Source organism: Haliotis cracherodii, unplaced genomic scaffold (assembly GCF_022045235.1).
Source record: "Haliotis cracherodii isolate W230 unplaced genomic scaffold, xgHalCrac1.p SCAF_17, whole genome shotgun sequence".
Taxonomy (NCBI): Eukaryota; Metazoa; Mollusca; class Gastropoda; order Lepetellida; family Haliotidae; genus Haliotis; species Haliotis cracherodii.
The window spans coordinates 21,774,316-21,795,755 of record NW_027266272.1 but is presented as its reverse complement, the minus strand read 5'-3'; the positions used below and the strand labels follow the sequence as shown (position 1 = coordinate 21,795,755).

Genomic DNA, 21,440 nt, shown 5'->3' with positions numbered 1-21,440 from the left:
ACTATTGTCGTCACTGTCACACCAGTCATCACAGGGCATACACGTGGTGCCACACACACGCACGCACGCACGCACGCACGCACGCACGCACGCACGCACGCACGCACGCACGCACACACACACACAGAGTTAAACCCAGTTTCACCTCGCCTCATTTCCATTTATCAGTATCAGTTTCTTCCTCTTGTCTCTCACTGACTTTCACACCAGACTGCTTCAGCTTGTTTCTAGCTGTGTAGAGGGCGCCACTCCCGGTCACATCCCACTGCAATGGGGCGTGGCTTCCCTCCCTCTCTCCGACTCTGGTGGCTCGCTCTTTTCCAACGTTAGCATAGTATCGTTCACGTGCAGCTTATCAACTACAGTAAACTACGTTTATAACGAACACGTTTATAACGAACTGACCGATATAACTAACTTTGTTTTGAGTCCCGACCATTTGTAGTACATATGCTGTATGTATGTTCATAACGAACTACGGTTATTACGAACTAAAATGAGTGATCCCCTCGAGTTCGTTATAACCGTATTTTACTGTAGTACCTCCATCACTACATCTCACAATCGTCCCACAATTCCCCCACCTCACCGGTCTTCTCAGGGATACCATATACCACGATAATACCTCTACTTGAACGATTTTCTAAGTCGTCAGTCTTGTTTAAGAGATATGTGGTTTTGAGTCAGTCAGAGCTTCAACTCCCCTTGAAGACCTCGAACAATCTCTACTACTCTCCACGTTGAATCCCAGCCCGCTGATTGGCTGGGAGCTGCATGGCACCGTACTCGGATAGACTCGGCTGGCCTTCCGGACATCACCGATCCGGACAGTATCCTACCATGATACAGAAAGAGATATTACATGCAGATATTCCTCACAGATCATTATGGTAGTTCACAGAATACGGAAATAAAGAAGGATGGTGTAAAAAAAGTTACAACTTCCTGGACGACAACAAAACATATTGCACTGCTGGCCTATAGCTTGTTAGTTCTGGAAATAATAAATTATGTAAAATAAATTATTGATGTTAATCATTTTTTTTTAAACCGGCCGTCCTGTTGTTCGATATACATGGATCGGTCGGCATAATGTTTCAAGTGACTCAAATACTTAATCGAGAACCCGTGAAGATCCGGGTGAAAATAGGACTTCAGCAACCCATGCTTGCTGTAAAAGGCGACTATGCTTGTCGACTAACGGGATCGGATTGTAAGACTCGCTGACTTGGTGATGCATGTGATCGTATCCCAATTGCTTGGATCAATGCTCATGATGTCAATCACTGGATTGTCTGGTCCAGACTCGATTATTCACAGACCGCCGTCGTACAGCTGGAATATTGCTGAGTGCGGCGTTACATATCAAACAAACAAACAAACAAACAAACGAAAGCTTTATCGAGAATCTCAGAAGTGAAAAAAACAAACAAATTAGGACCTCTTGTACCCAGCAAGTCATTAAGTACACGTTCATGTCAGCCGGTACAGAGGCGCCCCCCAACCTTCCAAACTGTTGGTTATCAAAACAACTTCACCCAAGTCTGGAGAAAGTGGGACGCTCTGTGGGGGTGATAGGTGAGATGCCTCCATCCTGCTTGTGTTCGGGTAGAATGAACATAGTTCTGTATTTAATAAGAATTGCGTCTTAGAATGAACATTATTCGTTTTCTTATATATAAAAACGACACGGAAGTGTTGGAATTTAATTTACAGTCTTAGGACAATCTAGTGCACAATAACTTCAGCTTTAGTGAATAAAATACAAACATGTATAAAGATGTTTGTTGTTTGACGCCGCACTCAGCAATATTCCGGGCTATATGACGGCGGTCTGTAAATAATCGAGTTTGGACCAGACAATCCAGTGATTAATATCATGAGCATCAAGCATCGATTGGGATAGATGACATGCATCAACCAAATCAGCGAGCCTGACCACCTGATCCCGTTAGTGGCCTTTTACGACAAGCATAGTCACCTTTTACGGCAAGCATGGGTTGCTGAAGACCTATTCTACCCCGGAATCTTCACGGGTCACAAACATCTATGAGTACGAAGAAGGTCCTGTGCTTTCTTGATGCTGAGATACCTGGGATATAGTCTGTAGCCTTGCTGCCCGCCTACATTAAGGTATGACTGCCTGTAACCCCTTTACCCTATGTTGTTACACCGTTCCAGATGTTGGAATCAGTCCGTACAGTTGTATTCACGAGGACATATGAAAGAGACCACCGAGCCCTGTTTTTAAATAAAAACATTAAATGAAATCGGAATTAGTGCGAGAAGCTTGGTTAATGTAATTTGGTGAATCGAGAGGCGATGCAAAAACAAGCAAGTCATTGCAATCACAAGAACCCTGTCAGAATAATCACAGCCACTCAAACAAACCGTATGTTGGACAATGTCATGCCTAGGGTCTCTCCGTCTATCGTGATACATTCATTTGGACCACAATGACCCAAATAACTATGACAGCAAGGGGACATTAGCGTCTGAAGGAAATGAATCTTCTTGACTATTCAATACACCAGACTCGGTGTATAGGCGCCAACAACGCGTGACATCCGGTGTAGTGTTCACTGATAATACCACGCATACACACACCTTTGGGAATAATAAATCGTCGCTATCTGTGTATAAAATAGCCATGTAAACGTATCATGTATTTATTTTCTGACAAAAGTCATTTGTTTTTGTTTATTAAGTGACAAACGCATTGGGAATGCATGAATCGATCACCTAATGACGTTTTGTAACTATGGAAACATTGGTTTGATGACTCTTCTCGACTCCTTCCCATCATATGACCTTGCGGCCATCGTGAGGAACAAGATTGTTGCACTTATAGAGCGGTGTGCGTGCGTGCGTGAGTGCGTGCGTGCGTGTGTGCGTGCGTGCGTGCGTGCGTGCGTGTGTGCGTGCGTAGTCAGGTGAGTTAACACTTAACGTCGCATCGACATTATTTCAGCTATATAGCGACGAGAACAAGTTGAAATATATATATATATGCCATTGAGTCATGAATACAGAGTTGTATTTAAGAAAAGAATTGTCAAAAGTAATTTGCCATAACAATATTTATTGTCTACAACTGTTTGAATAAAGCAATAAGCAACAAGTAACCAAAGCTAAGCCATTGGTCTCCAAGTACCAGATTAATCGATTGTTGACCATGTGCTCCATGGTGTTACAAAACGCAGCTAGTTAATAATATGGGACGGTAATTGGGTGGATGAGTATGATCAAGGCCGGGTTTTGGTAAAGGAATGACAACAGCATTATGTCATGAAGGAGGGACATTTTCGGTTGGCCACATTTCATCAAATATATTAAGCAGCGTTTCCAAACATGTGCGGGGCGGTCGGGTAGCCTAGTGGTTAACGCGTTCGCTCATCACGCCGAAGACCCGGGTTCGATTCCCCACATGGGTACAATGTGTGAAGCCCATTTCCGGTGTTCCCTGCCGTGATATTGTTGGAATATTGCTAAAAGCGGCGTAAAACCATACTCACTCACCCAAACATGAGCTGATATGGAATATTGTCGGCTCCTGCTGCTGCGTAATGAGATTGCTCAAGGGCAGTATGTAATTCATAGAGTGAAAATGTTTCATTGAAGTCCTCACCATTAAAACTGACCTTTTTCTTGATGTTTTAGGTATCTCTGGAACTGAAGATTATAGTTAGATGATGAGGAATAGTTTGCCAAAGTTTCACCAAGTTTGTTGGTAATTTCAGATTTAGTGGTTAATAGTGTACTGCCGTCTTTGAGATGGTGAACTCCAGATGATGATCCTTTGTCCTTAATCTTTTGAATCATGTTCAAATCATGTCTTGCTTTAGTTTTTCTGCAGTGTTTGGAATAAAGAACAACTGGCCTTTGTAAAGTTCCACCTTGTTTGAAAGTGGTTTGTCAGTGGGATTGATAGTTGTAAGTATTACAAGACAGTCTTGCTTGACAACGGTATAACGATCTATAGCGAAACGTCGCTTTTTACAGTATTAAAGAAGTTGTTATCCATAAAATTGTGTCTACCTTGTCATCCGGCAACTTTTAAGTAATGCCTATCCAAGAATTTAGTTGTAAGTATTGTTCGAAAATGGTTACTTCCACAAAGATCATCATGGGTCCAACTATTCAAATTCGTTTCAAATATTTGAATCTGTAAGTGAAAGATCAAGGGCAGGGTATGTACCAGTGGCAGGATACAGATAAGTATCAAATCCATCACTGAAGATACATAAGTCATTGTTTGAGCTGAAATCTTCTTTTGCATCAGTACTCCCCCATTGGTGATGATGGATGTTAAATAACCCATGATTATACAGTGCTTCGGGAGCCGATCATTCATGTCCGAAGACAGGTGAGGAAGATAGAAGATACAGTGAAAAAAGTGTAAACATTATATTTCAAAGTTACACGGACAGCAACAACATTAGTGTAATGATTAGTGTAGTGGAACAGGGGTATGGATCATGCCCTGCCTCACCAGGATAGAAGAACCTCTGTTTGCTTTATCACCAGGAGGTGAAAACGAATGGTAAGAACTGTACTGACGGATATTAAATTGATCTGTGTTTGTCAGGTAAGTTTCTTGGAGACAAAAAGTCGACGGTTTAAAATCTTGAATTAGTAGTTGTATTTCATTAAAATTCTTCTGCAAGACCACTGCAATTCCACTGTATAATGTGCTGTGGATTCATAGTGGTGCTTCCACAGGAGATATACCTCGCGAACGTGAGGAGGACTTTGCGGTACACCTATTTGTGTCATTAAGAGATGGACTTACCTCCATGCCCAGAGGACCATAGGAGTTAGGGCCCTCAATGGGATCTCTAACGTAGAGGTGCCTTTTGGTGGTTGTGTTTGCAGCTACTCTTATTGCTGATTTTGTCTTAATAATTATCTCTCTTTCTTTGTAACAGGAACAAATTCTGAATTTGGTTTAGGTATTGGTTTTGGAGTCTGAGACTCGATAGTTTTTATATTTTTGGTTTGGTGTCACAGACAAAGGCGTCACAGCTGGGTTTTTTTAGGGAAGAGGAAGGAAGTGGCTGAACAGACTTGACCTATGTTGGATCAGTTTGGCAGTCGAGCCGTGAATATCCGGGGTAGAATAGGTCTGCAGCAACCCAGGCTTGCCGTAAGAGGTGACTATGCTTGTCGCAAGAGGCGACTGACGAGATCAGGTGGTCAGGCTCGCTGACTTTGTTGATGCATGTCATCGTATCTCAATTGTGTGGATCGATGCTCATGATGTCAATCACTGGTTGTCTGGTCCAAGATCGATTGCTGAAGACCTATTCTACCCCGGATCTTCAGAGGCCGTCACGGTCGCCAAGAGGTTCCCTGCTTTGCATGGTCTGCCTGAACCAGCGAAGTCATCGACACCTGAGAAAGCAGCCCGGATGGAAACAGTAAACAAGACAATCCTAGCTGCTTCACGTTCAGATGGTTTGACGACCAGTCGACGTGGGGTCAAGAGAAAAAGGACCAACAACAACTACTTGCCTCAAACCCGTGCCAAGGTTGCCAAGCATGCCACTGAACATGGCAACACTAGAGGTGAAAAACATTATAGTAAACTATCAGATGTTAATCTGGGTGAAAGTGCTGTCCGTGCCATGAAGAAAGCTTATGCTGAATCTGAAACAAACTTGTGTACGAACATTTGTCTGAAATCAGAGCAGCTGAGGGAATTATAAACCAGTACATTGTCATCGCTACTGCACGTGGCATTTTGGTACATGAAAACACTTCTTGCTGAAAATGGTGACCCAATCCTACTAAATAAGACGTGGTCAGATTCCTTCCTCATGAGATACCAATTTGTCAAAAGGAAAGCAACAAAAGATGCTAGGAATATACCAGCAGCTATTGAAAACAAAGCGAGGCGAATTAATTTTGTGTGAGGGGGAAACAGTTGCCTCAAAATCGATCCCATCTGACTTAATGATTAACTTTGACCAAACAGTTTCCAATTAGACACTTAGTCAAGGCGCAAAGCAAGTTTACGTGATTGGTGTTGAAGACAAACGTGACATAACCATGCTTCCTGGCATCACTGCATCAGGAAACCTCTTGCCACCACCACCGGGGCGGTCGGGTAGCCTAGTGGTTAAAGCGTTCGCTCGTCACTCCGAAGACACGGATTCGAATCCCGACTTGGGTACAATGTGTGAAGCTCAGTTCTGGTGTTCCCCGCCGTGATATTGCTGGAATATTGCTAAAAGCGGCGTAAAACCATACTCACCACCACCACCCACCCACCCCAGTTATCTACCAAGGACTGACGAGAAATGCTACCCGAAGTACAACTTCCCTGACAACTGGGTAGTGACCCATTCAGCCAACACTGGAGTAATGACGAAAAGGCGTTGGAGTATGTCGACATAATTTTAGAGCCCTTCACGAAGTGAAGAAAGAACTTCATCTACCAACCCCGCAGAAATCTTTCAAGATCTTCAATGTTTTTGCCACTCACAGGTACCAGCCCTTCCTTGAACAATTGAGAGAACGTAATGTCGAAGATTTGTCCCAGCTGAGTGTACTGGCGAATTACAGCATATGGACATGACGGTGAATGGCGAATTGTTCACTGAGTGGAATGCGGAGAAGGTGTGAAAAGACTTGAAGGCAGGTGACAAGACTGTAGATCTGAGGATAAGTGTGATGAAGCCTATCCATGCGCGCTGGGTCGTGTCGGCCTTTGAGTCAGAAGGAAGACACTGTGTTGCGTGGGTGGCGTCTATCTGGACTTGCTGATAGTAAATGTGATGTGAGGCCGTCTTATTGCTGATATAAATGCGATGTTTAATCATTGCGACTAAAGACCACTCGCATTTAATTCACGCTTCAAGATTTACAGTATATGATAGACATTTAAATCGTATTTAGTTTTAAATTGCCAAATGTTTGTGCGAAATATTGTATGCACAGGGCATGACCAACCGATTGATGGGACCGGCCCATTCTACCACCCTTCTCGGCATAGTAAGGGTCGAAGTAGGGTGTTGGAACACTATTGCCGGCTCCGGCGCCCTCAACCACCAATGGGGATGCTGGGGATACATTCTTCACTGGGTCAATACGGGTTGTTAGTAATCAGATCTGTACCATGCAATAAGTCATTGATATTATGAGGAACGTTCCACAACGTCCCGGTACAATGACACGCTATCAAACCAAGTCACTGAGCTTGACCACCCAATCCATTTAGTCGCCTCTTGCCACATGCATAGGTAGAGGGGAACCAATTGTAACCCTTCGTCTCCAACGGGAGGCGAGTAGTAATCAGTTGCATTTGATGCATAGAAGCAGTGAGTGAGAGTAATCATTGCTTAACGCCGCATCAGCAATCTTGCAGCTATTCGCGGCGATGCAAAGAAGCAGCTGAATGTCAAAGAACTATTGCTGAGGAACAGTTTAAAAAAAAATGTCACTTCAGCGATTTAGGTGTCTGTGTGATAAAATGTAAACAGCAGAAAATTAATAGAGGAAACGAATTTGAAAATGTCTTTTTAAAAGCGTAAGTATTTTTCGACACCCGTGAAGATCCGGAATGGAATAGGTCCTCAGCAACCCATGCTTGACGTAAAAGGCGACTAAAGACATCGGGGGTTGAGGCACGCTGACTTGGTTGATGCATGTCATCGTTTTCCAATTGCGTGGATGGATGCTCATGATATCAGAGGAAATGTGTGGCCCAGTTATCTAGGGTAGTGCACTTGTCTGCGCAGAGTTCTGTCCCTAAGACGTACAAGGAAGCTAATCGTGGGTTCAAATCCCAGATTAGCTCTGATTATGTTTCAAGGTTACTAGACTCCATATCCCTCCTCGTGAATCTTGAAAGAGGTAAACGACCCGTGAAGATTCGGGTAGAGAATAGGTCTTGCTGTAAGAGGCGACAATGCTTGTTCCAAGAGGCGACTGACGGGATCGGGTGGCCATGCTCGCTGACTTGGTTGATGCATGTCATCGTTTTCCAATTGCGAATATCGATACCCATGATGTCAATAACTGGAGACTCGATTATATACAGACCGCCGTCATATAGCTGGAATATTGCTGAATGCGGCGTAAAACAACAAACAAACAAACAAAACTTATCTATCTTTTTTGTATATGTTCATTCTCAGTTACCGACATTTCCTATCTACAAAGGGTGTGCTTTGATGCGCGAAATGTTCTGAGGGCCATATGTCTCTTCACCAATGGTTTTTTAATGAATCATTTAAATAACAATGAAAAAGCTAACTGTTGTTATTTATCCAACCGTTGATGAACAGACATATCGCCAGGAGAACATTTCGCGCACAAAAGCACACCCTTGGTAGATAGGGAATGTCGGTAACACCGGGTGTGATCACTCATTTTCACGCCGCTTTTAACAGTATTCCAGTCATATCACGGCGTGTCAGCCTAATGTGAGAGGAAAGCCCGAAGTGATGCAGGTCTCAGACGTTTACCACTTCGGTGAAACCCACAAGCACGGGTATGGTGCTGACAAACCTGGAAACATAATCGGGGCGAACCGTGATTCGAACCCACAATCATAGATTTCTAGCGAGCCCAAGGAACGCACAGCGAATCGCGGCGCCTTAGACGACTGGGCCACTCGTGCTCCCTCATTTTCAGTGATCCATTCATGTAATTGTCATCACTATTTTGCCTTTTTAGCTCGGTGAAATCTGTTTCGGCAGATAATGGAGACTGATTACTTTCTGGCCTTGGCATTTTATATATTTCCGTGTGAAGCCTGATGTCGATAGTTGCAGTGTCTTTGGTTCTGGGATACTAAGTGCTGGCATCATAATGGTTTGATTATGTTTTAGCGATATACAATTGACGATTATTCGCGTGGTGGCACGTTGACAAGAGGTCTTTAATCATATATCAGACATCCACCGCTGCGACCCGCTACGCTCTAAGGTTAAACTTGAAAGGCATTCGTTACTGTAGACGTGCTTGTGAGAATTGGTTTACTTGTATTCTATTTATCTTTTGTCGGGTGGGGGGGGGGGGGGGGGGGGGGGGGGAATTTTTTTGTTAAGATTAAGTATCTCCGATGCCGAGACGCTTATTGTATACCTCCTGTTTTGTCTGTAAAACGTCTTTTGTGAGCAGTTGAAAAACGCATTCTGAGAATGACTATGTACCAAAAAATAGATAAGTTTTGTTTATTTGTTTGTTGTTTTACGCCACACTCAGCAATATTCCAGGTATATGACGACGGTCTGTATATAATAGAGTCTGGAGCTGACAATCCAGTGATTGACATCATGGATATCGGTCCTCGCACCCCGTTGGAGACGGAGGGTTACAAGTGGTTCCACTCTACCTATGCATGTGGCAAGAGGCGACTAAATGGATTGGGTGGTCAAGCTCAGAGACTTGATAGTGTGTCATTGTACCAGGAAGGTGTGGACCGTTCCTCATAATATCAATGACTTATTGCATGGTACAGATCTGACTACTAACAACTCGTGTTGACCCGGTGAAGAATGTATCCCCAGCATCCCCATTGGTGGTTGAGGGCGCAGGAGCCAGCAATAGTGTTCCTTAGTCCAACACCCCACTTCGACCCTTACTGTGCCGAGAAGGGTGGTAGATTGGTCTGGTCCCATCAATCGGTTGGTCATGCCCGGTGCATACAATATGTCGCACGAACATTTGGCAATTTAAAACTAAATTCATTTTAAATGTCTATAATATATGGTAAATCTTGAAATTGATGCGAGCGTGAATTAGGTTTGGTTGGTTCGTTGTTAAACGCCGCACTCGGCAATATTCCAGAAATATGGCGTTCTGTAAATAATCGAATCTCGACTATATATATATATATTAGTACCCTATGCCATTACAAGGGGGCACGGGTGGCCCAGTCGTCTAAGGCGCCGCGATTCGCTGTGCAGAGTTGCGTCCCTTGGGCACGCCAGAAACCTATGATTGTGGGTTCGAATCCCGGTTCGCCCTGATTATGTTTCTAGATTTCACTCATTCACTATGCCATTACTAAGCATTCACCTGGTGAAGGAGCAAGCGGCAGCTCTGAAACGTCGTAAAGAGACGTTGCTGTCCATTAAAAGGTGTCAAGTTTTCACGCCTCTTGGAAGAATTCTCGGGCTTGACACACACATTTTAGGGCTACTGGGAAGCAGCATTGAGTTTACCCTTTTGGTAGTATAACTATGCCCCCTGCTTTGTCTGGCCGGATCTTCTAGTTCACACGGTCGAGACCTTAGAAAGGTGGATTGCATACAATTAATGAACAGACCAGGCCACGTGAAAGCATCAATAAGAGCGGCATCTGCATCCGGACGCCAAGCTATATAACAATCTACTTGTGCATTCAGGCTTAAGGCAAACAAATCAATTGAAGGCAAAAGAAACCTTATGCTTGGTTTTCATAAAGTTTCTTATTAAGCATCCATTCTGTTTCGTCATGAAATACTCCACTTATCGTTTGGTTGATTGGTTGTTGTTTTACGCCGCACCCAGCAATACCCAGCTATATGAAGGTGGTTTGTAAATAATCGAGTCTGGACCAGACAATGTTTATTACAGTGACTACAAACACTGTCCTCCCGCGGTATATTTTCCCATCGACCCTTTCCTATTGGTAATCTATGGTGTGTAGATCTTATTGTAGTAATCGGGAGACTGAGACTTAAGGGTAGCGACAGCAGATGATTTTCTAACTGGATTTTATGTTTAAATATTCGGTAAAATACTGCCTTGGGAGAGTTGGTTATCCAACTTGTCCAAGTGTGGCTAAACTGATAAAAAAAATACGTTGTTTAATAAATCATTTTAATAAGTTTATATTTGGCATGAATTGTTGGGTTCATATAAAACTAAGGCCTAATCCATCAAAACGTCCTTTAACGTATTCGAGCCAGCTGTAGTTATGGTTACAGGAGTATGCCAATAATACATTATACATAACAGTACACAATTTCGTTGGTTTATTATATATTATCTTAGACCAATATGTCAACATTATTTGTTTAATTAAACCAGTAATAGGGGTTCTTCCCAGGTCTGCGTATAAAACAAGAGCGGGGATTGCTTTTTCGAACCCTTAGTATATCTTTTAAGAAATCTGTTTGAACCTTTTCTATCATATCTAGTTTACCAAATTCCCAAATTTTGGAACCATATGTTAACATAGGCACGGTTGTTTGATCAAATAATAAAAACTGGCAGTCTGTTGGTAAGTCAAGATTACATATATTAATATATGATAAATGCATAGCTTTTCTAGCTTGAGCTACTAACGACGTCTTGGCTGCTAGGAAATTTCCAGTTCGTTTAAAAACCAGACCTAAGTACTAATATTGATCTACTACTTCAACATTATCGCCTGTCCAAAACACATTATTGTTCTCATCGATTCCAGTTGCGTGGATCGATGCTCATGATGTCAATCACTGGATTGTCTGGTCCAGACTCGATTATTTACAGGCCGCCGTCATATAGCTGGAATATTGCTGAGTGCGGCGTTAAACAACAAACCAACCAACAAACCAACTTTGAATGTATCTGTATTATATAGCTTAGGTATGAATTGGCCAACCATTGTGTCTCTGTTCTATTGTGTTACATACTGCTCAATCATGCCACTTAATAACATGACTAGGAGATCAGGAATGACTGGCATGTCAGATGTATTTAATGTCAGTGTATCAAAACTTCAAGAATTTAAGAGATTAACACCGGTGAAAAACACATTTTTACCAGATATATGCAATGAAAATAGTTACTGTTCAATGCAGAAAAAATCAAATTGACTGCAGTATTGTTGAGTATGGCAAAATTTCATCTACAATGGCTTCATATTTGAAAAGGCTTGTTTCAAAACATGATAGAATCAGACGGAAGGGTGGGAAGAAGTATAAGGCTCTGCCTGGTACATGGGAGAAGGAACATTATTCCTTCAACGTATTTGTGTCTGAACCCAACATAAAAACATTAAAATCAAAATTGTTAAAAAGCGTGTGGTATGGAGTTGAACAAAGTGGTTTTTGTGAAAGATTCAGAAGGTATTTCAAACAAGGCTTACCATGAACTATCTATGATGGTACCTACCCTTCCAAGTTCACACAAGGTTCTCAAAAAAAATCATGGAATGCAACGAAAATGTTTTACTTCATGACACACCACATCCAAGCTTTGGGGTTCAGCAGTCTTTGAAAGAAAGACTCATTAGCTGTGTTTCACAAGTTCTAGAAATGAAACATGACGCCACCAACATTTTACAAACAAAACTTATTCGTGTGAAGCTTACAGGTGATGGAACATAGTTTGGGAGAAGGAGAACTCTCATTAATTTTGGGTTCACAATACTAGATGATATGATGTGTACTTCAGTAAAGAACCCGTGAAGATTCCGGGGTAGAACAGGTCTTCAGCAACCCATGCTTGCCGTAAAAGGTGACTATGCTTGTCGTAAAAGGCGACTAAGGGTGGTCAGGCTCGCTGACTTGGTTGATGCCTGTCATCGTATCTCAATAGCATGGATCGATGCTCATGATATTGACCACTGGATTGTCTGTCTCAGTAAAGGGGAAGCATCTGGTAGCAGTATTTTCTGCCCAGGAAACTTATGATTGTGTTTCAATTGCTCTTTCTCAAATTATTGAAGAAGCTAAGGACTATATATTCATCTTGATGGTGTATGCTTTCAAATCAAGTTTTATATGGGAGGGGATTTGAAATTTCTCAATATGATCTCTGGAATTGCGTCCTGTTCATGTAAACACAGTTGTCTGTGGTGTGAATGTTCGGCTTCAGAGAGACAGGATACCACCTTGCAGCGGTCAGTGACTGACGTGAACCAGGGGGCTAGAACAATAGAGGAGATCACTGAGTTGGCCAGAAAGAAATCACAAAATTTGTCCACACTCCCCTCTTTGATTTTGTACCTCTCTGGAGGAGAGTTCCTGACATGTTACACCTGTATCTTCGTATTTCTGACCAACTGGTGAAGCAATGGATATCAGAACTCAGATTAATGTTTGTTTGTTTGTTTGTTGTTTAACGCCGCACTCAGCAATATTCCAGCTATATGACGGCTGTCTGTAAAATAATCGAATCTGGACCAGACAATCCAGTGATTGACATCATCAGCATCGATCCAAGCAATTGGGGTCGATGACATGTATCAATCAAGTCAGCGAGCCTGACCACTCGATCCCGTTAGTTGCCTTTAACGTCAAGCATAGTCACCTTTTACGGCAAGCATGTGTGGCTGAAGATTCTACCCCGGAATCATCACGGGTCCCAACATGAAACCCTATTATTTTGTGTGTAACGCTTTGAAGGCATCAATCTGTGTCAAGGTTATTTTTAAAGTCAATTAATGTTGGTTGGTTGGTTCACAGTTCAGTTCATCGATTAGGCTGAGCAATTGATACCTTGTTGTCTTCTTGTCACCAATGTTATGTAAAAATTGCCGAACTCGATCAGTTTGTCTTGAGGATTTGGTTGGTTGGTTTGTTGTTTTTTCCTGCACTCAGCAATATTCCAGCTATATGACAGCGGTCTGTAAATAATGAAGTCTGGACCAGACAATCCATTGATTGACATCACGAGCATCGATCCACGCAAATGGGATAGATGACATGCATCAACCAAGTCAACGAATCTGACCACCAGATCCCGTTAGTCGCCTTTTACAACAAGCATAGTCGCCTTTCACGGCAAGCATGGGTTGCTTAAGACCTATTCTACCCCGGATCTTCACGGGTCTATTAATGATTATGACGTGCTTAATCATTGATTGGGTGAACGAGTTGCTGTTCTTCAGACATGTTTTGGTACCGATTAATAGCCAAATGTGGACGTCTTAGCAAGGTTGTATGCCTTACAAGGTTATGCCTGAACCAAAGGTAATTTAATTTTAAAGAGGCACAACTCCTCTGTTCAGATGTTTCACATTCTCATGGCAAGTAATTTGGGATTCATTTTGCTTTTATCAGTATCATAAACCAAAAAGTAAACTAGGATTCAGAGGTGTTAGTAAAACATCATGGATCCTACTTTTTCGAATCCAGGATTTGTTGGCACCTGCTAGATTAATAAGACATCTGAGGGTGTTTGTGTGAATCAGAAGGAAATGTTGAAATATCCACGGACATTACACTCAGTCGATCAAACTGTTATTGATTTTATCATGGAACCTTTGAGGAAGTGTTTGAGAAATAATTTGCTTGAAAGATTTATGACTAAAGATCAGGTCTATATATCAAAAGGCATATGGATATCAATTGGAATCAATACATTTTGCATCAACTCCATGTATGGTGGCATTCTTTTCACTGAAATAAACGTTTACCTTAGATAAAAGATAAAAACTTGTCTTTAAACTTATGTAAACAATACCGAACTCGATCAGTTTGTCTTGAGGATTTTGTTGGTTGGTTTGTTGTTTGACGCCGCACTCAGCAATATTCCGGCTATAAGACGGGGGTGTGTAAATAATCGAGTCTGGACCAGACAATCCAGTGATTGACATCATGAGCATCGATCCACCCAATTGGGATCGATTACATGCTTCAACCAAGTCAGCGAGTCTGACCATACAAGAGGTCAGCATACGCCATGTCCACTAAGAAGACCTACACATCTAAGGTGAAGACCTACTTCCGTTTCTGCTTGTACTTCCCTCTCACACTGGTGCCAGTAAGTGGATCAACGTTACTTCGGTACGGAGCTTTCCTCACCAGGTCGGTTAGCGCTAAAGGTAAACCTGGTTATCTCAACGTTGTGAGATTTCTCCATGTGGAGGCTGGGATTTGACAACCCACTGCCTTGACAAGAAAGGGGTTTTACGACTGAAAGGAAAACCGCTAGACATGACTTGTCGCTTTAATGTAGCTTTTGGGGCTGCATGTGTGACAGACTTCTTCACCTTCACCAGAAAGTCAACCTAACCCATGTTTGCATTACCCGGTTCGCCACTGTCAGGTGTCCGCTCTCAAGAGGTTGGGTTGTATTTTTCTTGATACAAATTCAAATAGCTTACCAACAGTTGTTTTGTTTTTTTGTAGGGACACTGAAAGTCTTCATGTGCCACTGTAGACGAAGGCTGGTGTTTGTCCTTTGTTGTAGTGATCATTGCATTTCCAGTCTTGATTAAACGGTTACGGGAGTCACAATGAACTATTAACCTACTAGTAGTGCAACATTTTCGTAAAGTCTAAAAATATGACAAACTACAACATGTCAAGTAGCCTTTGTGCTTTCTTGCAATGCTGAACTGCCTGTTGACACTGTATGTTGGCGTTAGGGAAAAGACAAATACGCCAGTGAATTAGAAGGCTGCAAATCTTTTTTTTAATTACTCATGTTGGAACACAGCTGCGGGCGCCATTATTTTGGTAAAACAGTGTCGATTGAGATCTGACACAAGCATATTATCTCACTGCCTGGCGGTCCCGTGAAGATTCCGGGTTAGAATTGGTCTTCAGCAACCCATGCTTGTCGTAAGAGGCGACTAACGGGATCGGGTGGTCAGCTCGCTGACTTTGTTGATGCATGTCACCGTATCCCAATTGCGTGGATCGATGCTCATGTCAATCGCTGGATTGTCTGGACCAGACTCGATTATTTACAGACCGCCGTCATATAGTTCCTCGTGAACTTTCTACGGTATCTGAACGAGTAAAAGCCACTCGTTTCGAAAAAAAAACGGTTCTAACGAGTATGTTGTTTAACGCCGCACTCAGCAATATTCCAGAGATATGACGCCGCCCGTAAATAATCGGGTCTGGGCCAGACAACCCAGTGATCGACGTCATGTCCATCGATCCACACATGGGATACGAACGACACCTTGTCTTGGCTCGAGTGGTAACGTTTTACATGGGCCATCTTTATCAATTTCTAAATAACATGTACTTCCCATTTCAATGGTATACAAGTCACCAAAAAACATTAAAATAACAATATATTCAGGTAAAATATAATGAATTGAAAGTGATTCGAAGGCATTTGATTGGCTAACCAAGGAATCGTTTTTGCATTTGTTAAAAACAAATGACAAAACACTTTAGGCTTCCCCGTTTCCTTTTAGGCTGAAAAGGGTGTGGGGGGGCTTGTTGCACTGAAAGATGTTCCTGGTCTTGTGTTATGCTCAAGGTTTGTCAATGCTTACACATGCAGTCTAAAATTGTTGACTTCATAAGAATGGACTTCCATATATTTTTGAGTTAATACTTCGATAAACACAAAAATGTACCCTCAATTCTTAAATACAAATGTGACTCTTATATTTTTAAGAGTGAGTTGTGTTCACGCTGCTTTAACATTATTCCAGTTATATCAGGGCATGTCAGCTTAATGTGGGAGAAAAGTCCAAAGTGATGCAGATCTCAGATGTTTAACCACGAATACGGCTATGGTGCTGACAAACGTAGAAATAACAAACGGGGCTAACCAGGGTCTGAACACCCAATCATAGGGTTCTGGAGTGCACAAGAGATGCAACTCTTCACAACTAATTGCGTTGTCATAAACTGGGCCACCTGTGGCCTATGGTAGGGGACACAAGAAATGAGCTTCACACATTATACCCATGTTGGGAAATGAACAAGGGTCTTTGGCGGGATGAGAATGCATTAATGACACCCCATCGGCCCTTCAGGCATGAAACTGCCACATTTACACATACCTCTTGGTGAAAGGAAAAATTCTACAAATTCTATCAATTTCATCACATTTATTGTCTGAGCATGTATGACATACAACTTGATGCCAGTCACTGACAACTTCTGTATATCAAACTGGGCACAAGATAAAGAAAGATTAATTTAAAAATGGCACTAAAAGAAAGCCTTGATAGCATTTTTGTGAACTTTTGTTTGGAGATGACTGACTTTTAGGAAAATGTTCTTGAGATAGGCCGCAGTTTGAATATATAGTTTCAACCCTTGCCGAGTTTTATCTTCATAACTTGTAGCTGCCATCACGGAGGTGTCCACAGTGTCTGCATCCGTCCAGGTGCCTTCTCCAGGCTGTAACTGGTCTTCTTTTTGGTCCCTCTTCCATATATTTACCATACTTACTTTTAAACCAACAGCAGCTGAAAATGAACATTCTATTCATCCAATTCCCGACACATTCTTGATGTCAGAATAAAATTTGATGAAGACCAATAGATCCAAATTCAGACAAAAATCAGAAGGATTATTATCAATACTCACTGAATGAATACTGAAATTTCTTGTGTAACTGGATAAATAACTGTCATAGGTTTTCCATAAAGACAGGAACGAAAGGTAAGCCAAATGCTATTTGAACCTGAACATACGATCTAGTTACAGCCCCAGAGGTTGTGCAGCCATTGATTACTTACCATCATCAGCTGAAACAAAGTGCATGCATGTGCATCTACTAGAGGTGCATTCAACCCAGATTTCAAGTGCAGCTACTGTATGTACAAGGAAACACAGGGGCAGCAATGTATGCTGTACTGTGTAATCACAAATGCTGTACTGATGCTAATATTGCAATGTTGAAAAGAAAGCAAAATAGTTCATGCTGATCAGTAATAAATTTTGGATGTTCTGAAATTAATTTGAAAACTAAATCCTTTTAATTAATAAATGTAAATACTTAAACAGTTACAAGATACATTTTGATACAAATTTATAGAAACTGCAACCTCACACTTACCAAGTAGCATTTTGGATATTTTTAACTCAAATCCTGAACATTTATAAGATGAAATTTGAGTGAGTGAGTGAGTTGGGTTTAACGCCGCTTTCAACATTATTCCAGTTATATCACGGCGTGTCAGCTTAATGTGGGAGGAAAGCCTGAAGTGATGCAGGTCTCAGACGTTTGCCACTTCAGTGAAACCCACGAGCACGGGTATGGTGCTGACAAACCAAGAAACATAATCGGGGCGAACCGGGATTCGAACCCAAAATCATAGGTTTCTGGCGTGCCCAAGGGACGCAACTCTGCACAGGGAATCGCGGCGCCTTAGACGACTGGGCCACACGTGCCCCCAGATGAAATTTGATAAAAGTTAGTTTGAGATGCCTTAAACCCTGCACAAAACATTTGCCAGCAATAAACAATAGGACTCCGCACATATGCTTCCTTCTTCCAGCACAAACAATTGCTTGGAGCGTAACAAAGATATACCATTCACCCATTGCAAAATTGATCCAGTGAACAAAAACCTTAACATTTTCCCACTCTAAGAACAGGTATTTGAACTTTACTTCAACTAACAAGCAAATGCTTTGACTACAGAGCTGTCCCACTGCCTCTCAATATAAAAGAGGATGTTAAGTGCCAAATTGTTCCAGAGTGATAGAGTTTTTAATGTGAAGTTTAAATGCACTTGTATGCCAAACATTATGACATTTCTTGTGTCGTAAGTCCTGACGAAAGGGTAAACAACAGAGCTGTTCCTCTAAATATCAATTTCAGTATGAGTTGAGATATCTGAGAGACAAATTGACTGAAAAACTGCACTTCTCATCCTCGAATTGAGAAATGAAAATCACTAGATATTTGTGTTGGAGACTTACTATCGGTTCTTGCGAATCTAGATAAAGTGACTGAGTTGGGTTTTATGTCACGTGGGGCAATATCATAACAGGGTACACCACAAATGTAGAAACTCTGGGTTTCAGCATGAGCCAACAAGTCTGCCCCCACCACCACAACCAGATGAATCCCTGTACGATCAGGGTAGCCACAATGATGTGTGATGATGTCCGGAGAGTCTTTCATAAAAAAAACTCAACCCTTTAAACTGATGAAGAAAGAAACAAGTTCATTCACTATTCCTCAATTTTGTCCCATTGTTTCTAAGAACTACCTTACATGAGTAGGCAGATTTCTCAAAGTTTCCTGATGTCAACCTACATTTGGGATTAAACAATAACATGCATTAGAAAAGTTAAGAAAATATTCAGACTGAACAATCACTGCATCGTCTGTAACCGTTTCTCCTAAAATATTTAAGAGTTTTTCGCATTTTTTTAAAAGTTACCCTGTGTACAGTTACTCTTAAAGTTTACACTAAAACTTCAAATTTACTCTATCAAAATCCAAATTCATAACCTTTCCTTCAAGAAAATACTCTGCCATTACTTTACCCTGACCTGCGCATATTCCTGTGTTTCAATACATCTTCCTAAACCAAGCGGTTAATGAAAAGTGTCAGGGGTACTACAGTGGTACACAGCAAGCAAAGGTAAAGGGACGCAACTCCAAACACATTGTTTTTCTGCGAAATCTTTTTCAGGAAGAGGATGTAAAAGTACCTGCAAATTTCGAAACGAGTTTATGTTTAACACAACCAAGGTTACATGAAAATGTTTAAGAATCAAGAGACCTAGATCTGACTGATGCTTTGCTTAGGTCTAGATCGTCACATGTCTGGAGCATTGCCCAAAGACATACTGGGGTTAAGGAGAAATTACTTTTGTTATCTCATTGCTTATAATACCATTATTTAGGTTTAAGTAAAGAGAAATTGCTTAACTTTGCAGTAAGGACATTTTGAGATATGGACTTCCTAGATTTCATTCGGGATTATTTCTTCTTGAGCTCATGTCATTATTAGAAGGGTAAAGGTGGCTTCATTCCAGATAAGAATTTCAAGATTATGAAGGATGTAATATGATTCTATGGGCAACAAGTACTTCCCCATGCTGCAAAAGAATTGAGATACCAAGTTGAGCCAGACAGGTGTTAGGTTTTTACTTCCCATACTTAGTTCAAACCCACAGTAAAGTACGTTGAAGAGGAGTGACAAGACACAGGAGGTTACACAAGCACAGTCTGCGACAGAGGTAGAAATCTGATACTGCTGCTTCCAGCATCGTTTTACTGAATATAGAATCTGCACAAGATCCATGTTTGTTAAGGCAATACTGAACATCAGAACAAATTAAGTGATGTTTCTGAGAATGTAATACTACTTATTTGCACTTTCAAAATAGCCCTTTTAGATCTAAAAAGAACCATGACGAGTAAATCTTGTTTTATACAAGCTACATTTCAAGTCTATAAGAATCAACACTGGTTTATTTAGGTATCATTACTTACCAGTGTTCCCTTAGTTCTAAATTAACTCGATTGTGTCAGCAGCAGTATCAGGCTTTCAAGATGGCTAGGAGAGAGAAGACAGTGAGGATTACAGACAGTAAGAGTGAAAGCTCGTACCCAAGGTAGGATGTATTTCTTCTCCATCCCCCAAATCATGAGCCTAGCCGGCCCTCATTCTATCTTCACCTTTCTTCCATCTTCTAAACTCCTATTTCTCATGCCCCTCTGCCCTAATAGCACACCTCATCACCTCAAGGCTCAACCCTTCATTTTTCTTCCCCCTATCTTCAATTTTCAATATCTTCAATTTTCGCTATTCTATCTTCAGTTTTCTATTCTTCATGTTTCATTCTTCAAATACTTCATGTTTCTTTCTTCAAAACCTTCAGTAATACAAAGAAACAGAATTAAAACATGGTCTTTGACAATTGAAGCATTTCAGTTTATTTACAAATATAGAATACACTATGACTCAAAACAAATAGCATGTCATATTGTGATTACCTTTAACACGTAAGAAAAGTGAGCTACATTGGAATAATATAAACAGAGAAACAACAAGTTTACAGCATCAAGATCCTGTTTCAAAGTACAAACATTTTCAATGAAATTCCTCCATTAGTCATGAACTATCTTGCATAAAAGCTGAATGATAAAATATGAGTTTAGATAACTTCTGCAAGATCAGGGTTCCAACAAGTTCAACAGTGGTCATTGAGGCATCGAAGCATTACAACCAGATCAGAGGTTTATCTAGGACTCCTAATTTAAGTACTTGGTAAGCGTTGGGGAAATATTGGAAATGGCAGCATTGCATTCATAGATATAATCCAAAACTAAGCACTGAAGCCTTTTTCCAAATTTATCATGTTTTATCGACCCTATCAGTGAAGCATAAGTCCTCACAAGGCCATAACAAATTGAACAGGCATTGGGAAGGATAATAATTCAAAATTTGGAATTTTACTGACATGTTCCAGACTTGGGGCCAAATATCTACCTCTGAACAAGCCTATATAAATCCCTGTTGACACTTAGTAAAATATGTGTGTATTGATAGATGACAAATTACAGGCCTCTTTCTAAATATGAATCCTAAAAGGAAATCATTCGGAAGACACTGTATGAAGACAAATATGCTGCTCAAAACGAAATGAAAGATAACCCAATTTTTTCATATGACTAGTTAGTCTGTCATACCAGTTTCTCTCTAGTCATATGAAACAATTTCGGCATTCTTTCATTTCTCCTTAATAGCATATTTGCCTATTGCCTGGTTACAGCTGAAATCCTGATCATGGTTATCAAAACTTTAATGACAATAAAACAGCTGGGATTGACCTAACAATCTAACAGGTTAC

General features: G+C 41.2%; 1 protein-coding gene across 3 annotated transcripts in view; it reads right to left on the bottom strand.

Annotated features, from left to right (window-relative positions):
- The window catches only part of LOC139464960 (transformer-2 protein homolog alpha-like), a 98,707-nt gene that overhangs the window by 65,900 nt on the left and 11,367 nt on the right, over positions 1 to 21,440 (bottom strand). For 2 of the 3 annotated variants that reach the window (XM_071246591.1, XM_071246592.1), the window contains one exon: positions 16,728 to 20,462. The exons of the other annotated variant lie outside the window; for it this stretch is intronic. In XM_071246591.1, coding sequence (XP_071102692.1) covers positions 20,419 to 20,462 — 44 coding nt within the window. In that variant the 3' untranslated portion in view covers positions 16,728 to 20,418. Of the gene's footprint in view, positions 1 to 16,727; positions 20,463 to 21,440 lie in introns of those variants that run through there. 3 annotated transcript variants of the gene reach the window in all.